Source organism: Pleurodeles waltl, chromosome 3_2 (assembly GCF_031143425.1).
Source record: "Pleurodeles waltl isolate 20211129_DDA chromosome 3_2, aPleWal1.hap1.20221129, whole genome shotgun sequence".
Taxonomy (NCBI): domain Eukaryota; kingdom Metazoa; phylum Chordata; class Amphibia; order Caudata; family Salamandridae; genus Pleurodeles; species Pleurodeles waltl.
In genome coordinates, this window is record NC_090441.1 from 172,076,194 (window position 1) to 172,085,693 (window position 9,500).

The 9,500-nt window shown below is 46.9% G+C and overlaps 2 protein-coding genes across 2 annotated transcripts in view; one reads left to right on the plus strand and one right to left on the minus strand.

Annotated features, from left to right (window-relative positions):
* Window positions 1-9,500, minus strand: part of TMBIM1 (transmembrane BAX inhibitor motif containing 1) — a 203,651-nt gene that overhangs the window by 166,198 nt on the left and 27,953 nt on the right. The window lies entirely within an intron of this gene.
* LOC138286358 (RNA-binding protein 25-like) overlaps window positions 6,945-9,500 on the plus strand; it is a 6,675-nt gene continuing 4,119 nt past the window's right edge. Inside the window, exons 1-4 of the mRNA XM_069226516.1 lie at window positions 6,945-7,023; window positions 8,043-8,906; window positions 8,960-9,227; window positions 9,307-9,487. Coding sequence (XP_069082617.1) covers window positions 6,945-7,023; window positions 8,043-8,906; window positions 8,960-9,227; window positions 9,307-9,487 — 1,392 coding nt within the window. The remainder of the gene's footprint in view (window positions 7,024-8,042; window positions 8,907-8,959; window positions 9,228-9,306; window positions 9,488-9,500) is intronic.

A 9,500-nucleotide genomic window follows, 5' to 3' on the forward strand; every position in this document is an offset into this window, starting at 1 on the left:
GGGCGGATGGTGCAGTCGTCAGATGTGTGAGAGCAGCTCGTCCAGTCCAGGTCTTTACGTTGCATCCTGGGAATACGGTGCCACTCGGAAATCAGAACAACATATCCCAGAATCCAAAGAAATGCTGGAGCCATGTACACCTATCACGTCCTCAGTCAATCTCAGTTTCCTGAGCCCCACTGAGGTTTTTTTTTGCAGATGCCATTAGGACATGCTACAAATAGTTTGCTCTCTATGCCTTGCTAAAAAGCTAATCTCGTGCTCTCACTAGTGGTAGTGCACGTTTCGAATAAATACAGATCACCGTGGAGTCTCCGTTCATCATAGTTTAACAATGCAGAGGGAAGCACAGCCTCGCTGGTTCAACCCAACACAAGCAACAGTGTGTTTCATTATTGTGACATTTCATCCTTTTCTCTTTCCTTACTGTTCACAAGCTGTACACAATATTCTTTACCAACACTTGCATATTTGATCTGACATTAATAGAGCGCCTGGAAGCCAGAGACCTATTGTGCAAAACGCAATTTGTCAACTAATTGCTTCAAAACTGAAATAAATCAGAAGTGGGCGACCTGGAACTTTCGGAGATGACTAAAATCCAGTTACTGAAACGTACGAGGTAAAAAAGTGAACGCCAAATAAAAACAAAGTCACTTTCCTCGTGCACTGAAGAAAGGTTCGTGCTCGACTACCTCGAGCATTATGCAAAGGAGCTGCAAACAGATTCTAGAAATCTAATTTGTGTGACTAATGCATTTAAGTGCAGTGAACCCTTTCTCCACATAGGCACTGAAATGGGCCTCTGTGGTTGCCGAGGGAGCACATTTGTGGACCGCCAGTAGAAGCGTCATGCCAAGTACACTTTCTGCCTCAAATACCAGTGGAGTGAGTCCAGCAGATGGCCCCTCCCCCACCGCCATAAAAGCTTGTGTGCGCTAAATCTTGGACATTTTGTAATGTATGGAATGCAGGGGACAAAAAAAACCTTGATGTAGGTTTTTCATCTATGCCCCATCAAAAATACACCTGTCGCTGTCCTTTTACAGACAAGCTGGGAGGGGTGGGGAACACCACAGGGTAGGGTAGGTATTGTGGGGGCAGCACACAAGGGAGGAAGCTGGATAACACACCCACTCTCCTGGAATGCTGAATGAAACAGAAGTAGTAGATCCCTAAGTGAGATAAGTGGAAAAGATCCACGCCAGCCAATCAAAAGGAATGCGCCAAGCTAGGACAAAAGAAAAGAAGAGAAGAGGACGGCAAGCCATCCAATAGGAAATAAGGAAATGAGAGTGGCAATAATGCCAGCCAATGGTAGGTGATACGAATGATGGAAGCCCCTGTCACTTCACAGTGGACCTTTTGCAAACATCGATTGGTGCTGTGTAGTTTGTGAGACCTAAAAATCAGGCTCTGCGCCAATTTGGGGACCAAAAAAATATTACTCCATAAAATTTACAGCTAGCTAAACTAAGAACCCCAATTTAAATGTGTAAACCTGAATACTTAGTAAAAAAAATATATATCTTTAAAACTGGGTTCTGTGGAGAATGCGGACCAATTTTTAAATATACTCAATTTAAAGTCCATTGCGCTGCACCCTGTGCCTATTCACTGACGTGTTTTATTGTTTTTAACTGGGCGCTACACAAACCTTTCAACCTGTTTGAATGGTGGTCCACTTCAAAGGTGCAGTTACTTTTGACAGTACAAATTAAAAGCAATGGACTGGAACAAAACGTTTTAGATGGTCACAGCTACAACACACCAGCTGTGTTCATAGAGTTGCAACGTGAACTCTTTGAATTGTGCAACATGCCATTCACCAGGGCACTGCAGCGTGGCACACTGGGCAGTTAAGGTTTCCATTATGCTCAGCCTTTCGATACATTTTCTGCTTTTGCCCGTCCTATGCTATTGACACTTTATTTCGAAGTTTCCTTTATTCTGGGCCATGTGTCAATCATTTTTTTAGTAAGTACTTTTATTGTGGAAACAGGTTTAAAAAACATTACAATACACACATAAAACCACCTAAACAGACACTGTGCTGCACTTGAACCTAAGATGCTATATACGATAAAAAACAATACATAAATAAATAAATAGATAGATGAAAAGACAATGCATCATCTATAGATCTGATAGAAGCTACTATGATTACCTGGAGAGCTTGTGCTAATTTGACTTGGCACGTTATGTCTAAAAACCTAGTTTCCTAATATGTGCATTCTCCTATAAAGAGAAACAAGCCCTGCTAGCTTCTAGAGAATTTAAAGTCAAAGCTTTCTAAAAGCAATACCAAATACTTGTTTCTCAAGTCATTCAACTCTGAACCAAGGCAGAAATGCGCTCCAGTGATTGGTCAAACTGATTGCAAAGCCTGAGGAAGGACTGAGTGATAAATGTTCCCGGAGCGCTCAATCTCTTACAGAAATATAAAAGGCGGCAAAATCTTAGAAATTTAGACTTGGTTTCGGCTTCCAATTTTTCACCGATATAGGAGCACCTAGGTGACAAGGGCGATTCCTGAAGATATTCCGCCAATTTGTAGCTTAACAAACCAGTTAAATCTCTCAGATAAAAATGACTCCTGTAAAGCTTTTCTGACGGTGAGTTTAGGGGTTGTCAGTTTCAATAGGGGGTACCTTGTGGTCTTTTATTGAAACACCTATATCTTTCTCCAAGAATGAACTAGAGGAAGAATGATTCTGCTTTATCTCTTGGAAGAGCAAACCCCTCACCGAGTTGCTACTTCAAGAGGCACATTCATAAAAGTTGTTAGGTTTCTGAGGGAGAGAGATCTAGATCATTGATGGAAGATTTAAATCGAGGTGGACCTTTGGAGTGAGGGGTCTCAGGTCACAAGTTGAGTAAAGCTCAAACGTTCTGGGTAAAAAGTGTGTCGTTTTCTACGATCTTTGGATTTAGGGCTAGAGAGCCACAAGACAAAACTGGCATAAATTTCGTGTTTCTCTCCTTAACTGTGGGATATCATTTGACAAATCTTTTCACGGCTTCAGTTGCAATGATGGATTTTGACTTCAACTTTTCCAGATGCTGAGATGCAGATAATTTGGGGTCTAAAGCAAAGCCCAGATATTCATGCATTTCTGTGATTTTGACTGACTCTAGGCCTAGCTTCCACCTGCATTTCCTTTTCTGCATCCCAAAGACAAGAATTCTGTGTTTTTTGTGATATTGACTGCCCATCCATTTAACTGAATGAATTCGCTGGGAGCGGTGAATGGACTCTGAAGGCCTGCCAGGGTTTGTGAGCAAGTGGCAAGGGCCCTGACAGAGGTAGGCTAATTCACAAATCAGACAACTCCCCAATTTTGGTGCAAGGACATTGGGATTATGTACTGGCCTACGTGTGAGATGTACAGTGAAAAGAGGAAGTGGAACAAGGACACAGCCTCGTTTAAACCATGGTCAATTCTGACCAGAGGAGAAACAGCGTTGCCTGCGAGTTTGTAGCTGTAGCGAGGGGGTTGTTACTAAGGACCACACGTTTAGACCACAGTCGGTTTCTGTTTACCTTGTCAAAGGCTGAAGAACAGCCTATAGACCAAAACCACAGGCTCATAGGATGCCACTTCCGTGAGGTTATCCGCAGGTGACCGGGCGTGTGATGTCACTTCTGCTAGTCCCTTGTGCTTTGGTGCACCTCGGGATCACTTTCGATTCCACCCTTTACCTTTCATTTCTCGCATTTCTGGTACGTGCCACCTTCAACAGCACAAGACCCCGAAAGTGTGGACCTTTCTTCCATTCTGTGCATCTAACCTCCTCAGTCAGTCCCTATTTAACACAAGTGGATTACTTTTGTACTTTACAAGTAAGACTTTAAAGCCCGACGCATTATTTATTTGTCTGGCCGCAAATTTTTGGTCTTTAGGACTCTCCTCACATCACTTTTTACTGATCTGAATTACACCGGCTGCATATTATGCATCATTTTAAATTTCCTTATTAATGCATCGGCCTTAAATAAACTAAAGTCTTTCTACAACTTACATGATTGGCAGGTTCTCTCTCCAACCTGCTTGGAACTTCCATTCAGCAGGATAAGGCCTCCTTTCTTGCCATCAGCCCAACTGCGACCCTTCTTTCCTCTATGTTTAAGTCTTGTATTCTACTAGGACAAAGCCTATGGAACAATGCTCCACCGAATAGGTGGATTTTCAAAAACATCTTCTCAAAATGATCTGGCTTTCTTTTCCATAATAGTTAGAATAGTTGTTTGGATATTGTTCTCAGGTCTCGCCTACAGCTCTAGCTATTAATTGGCAGATTTACTTCATTCACTATAGACCTAGTGGTTTGTGTGTCCGCACCTTGCTCATCATCAGAGCCAATGGCATTGTGTGGCAGGGGAGCATTAAATTATGTGGCAAGAAAAGGCATATTTTGCAGCATAATACGGCATATTTTTTTATTGCATTACTTCATTATTGTGTTACTTTTCACACATGTTAATATTATCTGGGCAAAAATGTTACTTCACTGGTACCAGTTTAACAACCAAACACAGAAATAACCAAGTGAAAGATGAGCAGTTAAGGTTTGTGAAGGACCTTCCTCTGCTCGCTAACACATGATGCAAGTTTTTGAAACTTTTGATCCGTTTGGGCCAGAAACAAATTATTTTTGGTTAAAATCTGCAGATTTTGCAGATGATGTATTATGTGGCAAATGCAGAAAATTCATACTTATGCGAAAAAAGAGGCAGTATCGTATAATTCCAGTGGCCCTGCTCATGACTTCATGGCTTTGTCTACTTGGTTTTCCTTGGTCCTAGATTTAATAGATTTCCTCTAGATTCCGCCCTTGCCCAACTCACCTCACCTCAGAAGCATCGCCATCAAGACCTTACATTTCAGTGCATGAGACACCACTGCGCTAGGACCAGCCACTAGACACCCCACATATGCTGGAATGTTACTGCCCAGGTTATGACGTGGAGAACATGAGCAACACAAAAGGATGATGGACGGAGTGCTGAAAAAATGCAAACACTCACCCCCCCAGTCACAGATCTGGGTTTAATCCATCGTTCTTTTGCTCACCATGCCACCCCAGTTTGGACCCAGCTATATGCAAATCAGTCTTGACCCAGTTCCTCATGGGAACAGTCCAGCCCGAACTGCCAGGCCAGGTTCTCTCTGGACTGGAAACAAGCATCCTGGGACCGGTTTCAGGGTATCACCCTTCATCAGCCAGGCTAGCTTGAATCCAGTGGCACAGTGAGCAAGGGACCCAGGTCTGGGCGAACATGGACATCGCCAACCTCAGCCGCCACAGACTCCTCCATTAGGATGCAGCCCTGCCGGTTGACACGCGCTGTAACCCGTTGCATGAGTAACCTCCCGCTTTGCACACTGTAATGCAAGTGAGAATTACGCTTTCATGTCTAGTGTTAAGATTTAATTTGCTAATTCTGCCTGCCTCCGCGGCACCGTGAATGGTGGCAAGCGTATTTATCTAGTCCTGATGAAGACCTTGTTCAATTTTAGAAAAGTGAGATCGAAACGTCGACGGCTATTGTACAGACTGACCTATGTTTTTTAATATACACGGAACAGTTCACACTATTTAAGGCGGTCCACTTCCCTTGTTTTGTACACATGAAAACTCTACAGTGCGCCACTGTTTACACTTTAACTGACCTAAGTACCTTTTCCAGTCTGCCGTCTGCACCTAATTGTAACCATTTCAATTCGCTTGATCATTTTGTCTTCTTTTTAAAATCTGTTTCTCACTACGTCTGAATCATGCATCCTATGGGCTCTGAGTTGTACTAGTCCCATACGCTACATTTATGCGTGTGAATGTGTACCACTGCTAGGCAAGTTACCGCGACTGCAAGTGTTAGGGACATTTTTACTGTATCCCTTGATTATTACCCGGAGGACTCTGGGACATTGTCTAGGGTGCAGTTTGTGGCACGTGCCCTGCAGTGATGACAGTCTGTGCGTAGGGACATCTGTAAAGTGCTCCTGGTCCCATACTTCTGAGGGTGTTCGTTCTGGTGCAGTTCGGCCCCGTGTCCTGCTTACACGGAGGATGTGCAGGAGCCCGGAGTAACTGCCTCTGTTACACCAGATGTTAACTTCCTCAAGAAACCTCTCTCCAGGGAACTGAAACCCGAAAGGAGAACATCCTGCAATGAGCTCGGAGGCTAATGAGCAGCCCTGGGATGTGGGGACAGGCTCGAGAGAAGGCATCTGGCCAGCTTGTGACTTCCTCATTGGATCCGTCAATAGTCACAGGTTAGTTGGTTTAGGGGTACGCCATCCTATTCCCCCCCACTCAAAGAATGTGCTTCAGTTCTTCCTGGATCGAAGTTAGATTGTCCTTTTACACATTGGTTACTATGTCTGGAGGGAACGCATGCGGCCCACCTGTGGGGCAGGGAAGCCATGGATCGGGTTGGGGGGGGGGGGAGTGAACTCACACAAATTATGTGGGACAAGGAATTGTAGGTCAGTACGTCTAGACCTGAATGTCCAAAACAATTGTATTAAAAAGCAAAATAATTACAGGTAAATACCCAAGAGAGGAGATACCAATCTGATTACAATACCAACAAGCATTTGCAATGCAATGGGTCTCGCATTTGCTCGAGTTAGAGCTATTAGCGATCTAAATTCCTAACCGGACTTTTCTTGCCACATAAACTGAAAATGAAAAGTAAAACAGTTTCACGTAAGCGAATCGATTCAAAGCGCCACGGCCGCCAGAAGCATGAAGGAGAGAGACAGAAGGAAAAAGAAGTTCGCTCACAGTCGAATGTATCAGCAATCGTGCATTTAGCCATGAAACAAGGTCAAAGGCCAAGGCGATAACAAAACTGCCCCAATGAGGGACAAACGTAAAGCATTTACCAATGATAACTAAGGATTTTTGAAGGGCAAGCCTATGAACGAGTGATAGTGATGGGCAAGGTGGGCGTGGTTAAAGTGAGTAGAATCGAGAGCTTCAAGATTGACACGGATGCAGGATTCTTAGCCGCAGGTGATGTTCCGACATAGAACAGGCAGCTTCAAGCTATAGTTTGTAAATATCATTAAGTTTCTCCCCGGGCCTAGTTACTCGAGGTAACATCAACAGTGGAGCAGCTTAGCCTCTCTCGAGTAAGCACAAAGCAGAGTTGCCCAGACAGCCACGGCTTCTTCGATTCCAAGTGTGGGTAGGGGCGCAGGGTATCCACTGGGATTTTTAAAGCAGATGCTCAAGGGAGAACACTTCAGCAGGGACCTTGCGTCAGTGGTAGTAATGAACTTCTCCGTAAGGAGAGATGCCCGTGGACAGATGCTTTTCACGATTGGCTTCCTAGTGTTGCTCAAAACCCTTATATTGGGCATCACTAGGGCTTCTGGGCTGGTACTTTGGGTCAAATATTTAATGGGGTGCAGAGACTTCCAACAGGTTCCATCCCACCAAAGAGGCGCAGTCACATCTACATGTACATTATCTTTCTCTCAAGCCTCCACTTAGCCGGCGTGAAAATCTAAACCCACCCGAACGCCACGCACACTCACAAGCGAGAAATAACCGAAGAACATATATCTGACAACAGCGACCCACACTGTACCTTAATCCCAACTGCTACTTCACCGCCTCCAAAGCCCCACACGCATCCAATCCACCCTGATCTCCAGCACCTTCTGCTTTCAAATGAGCACCAAAATAAAATACTCAAACACTGGCACTTGGGGGCCCCTCGTGTCACGGGGAGGATACTTGGATGTCACTTGGCTACTGCGACCCCTGGCTTGCTCCTTGTGACCACTGGTCTCAGAGGTGGCAAAGACAATGCTAAGAGCCCATGGGTGGCCCATTATTATTATACTAATAATAAATAGTCGTCGTATGGATTAATAGTTTGATAAAAAGTGGCGCATCAGGAGCTGTAACAGATTTTCAATGGCAGCTGAGGGAAGTATAAAAAGTCACTTTTAAATGTTTGTTGTTGCATGCTCGTGGGTGAGACTGTGTCCTTGCGACAGAGGGTGAGCATGTGTGACCGAGAGAGAGAGAGAGAGAGAGAGCGAGAGCGAGAGCGAGAGCGCGAGAGAGAGAGAGCGAGAGAGAAAGCGCGAGAGAGGGAGAGCGAGAGAGAGAGAGAGAGCGCGAGAGAGAGAGAGCGCGGAGAGAGAGAGAGAGAGCGCGAGAGAGAGAGCGCGAGAGAGAGAGAGCGCAGAGAGAGAGAGAGCGCGAGAGAGAGAGAGCGCGAGAGAGAGAGAGCGAGAGAGAGAGAGAGCGAGAGAGAGAGAGAGCGAGAGAGAGAGAGAGAGAGCGAGAGAGAGAGAGAGCGCGAGAGAGAGAGCGCGAGAGAGAGAGCGCGAGAGAGAGAGCGCGAGAGAGAGAGCGCGAGAGAGAGAGCGCGAGAGAGAGAGAGAGAGAGCGCGAGAGAGAGAGCGCGCGAGAGAGAGAGCGCGAGAGAGAGAGCGCGAGAGAGAGAGAGAGAGAGAGAAGAGAGCGCGAGAGAGAGAGAGAGAGAGAGAGAGAGAGAGAGAGAGCGCGAGAGAGAGAGAGCGCGAGAGAGGGAGAGCGCGAGAGCACGAGAGAGCGAGAGAGAGAGAGAGCGCGAGAGAGAGAGAGAGAGCGCGAGAGAGAGAGCGCGAGAGCGAGAGAGAGAGCGCGAGAGAGAGAGCGCAAGAGAGAGAGCGAGAGAGAGCGCGCGAGAGAGAGCGCGCGAGAGAGAGAGCGAGAGAGAGAGCGAGAGAGAGCGAGAGAGAGAGCGAGAGAGAGCGAGAGAGAGCGAGAGAGAGCGAGAGAGAACGAGAGAGAGAGAGAGAGAACGCGCGAGAGAGAGAGAGAGAGAGAGAGAGAGAACGCGCGAGAGAGAGAGCGAGAGAGGGAGCGCGCGAGAGAGGCAGAGCGCGAGAGAGAGAGCGCGAGAGAGAGAGAGAGAGCGCGAGAGAGAGAGAGAGAGCGCGAGAGAGAGAGAGAGAGCGCGAGAGAGAGAGCGCGAGAGAGAGAGAGCGCGAGAGAGAGAGAGCGCGAGAGAGAGAGAGAGAGAGAAGCGAGAGAGAGAGAGCGCGAGAGAGAGAGAGAGAGAGAGAGAGAGAGAGAGAGCGCGAGAGAGGGAGAGAGCGAGAGAGAGAGAGAGAGCGCGAGAGAGAGAGAGGCGCGAGAGAGAGAGAGCGCGAGAGCGAGAGAGAGAGCGCGAGAGAGCGAGAGCGAGCTGAGAGCGAGAGGAGAGCGAGAGAGAAGCGAGAGAGAGCGAGAGAGAGCGAGAGAGAGCGAGAGAGAACGCGCGAGAGAGAGAGCGAGAGAGAGAAACGCTGCGAGAGAGAGAGCGAGAGAGAGAACGCAGCGAGAGAGAGAGCGAGAGAGAGAACGGCGCGAGAGAGAGAACGCGCGAGAGAGAGAAACGCGCGAGAGAGAGAGCGGCGAGAGAGGAGAGCGCAGCGAGAGAGGCAGAGCGCGAGAGAGAGGCAGAGCGCGAGAGAGAGAGCGCGAGAGAGAGAGCGCGAGAGAGAGAG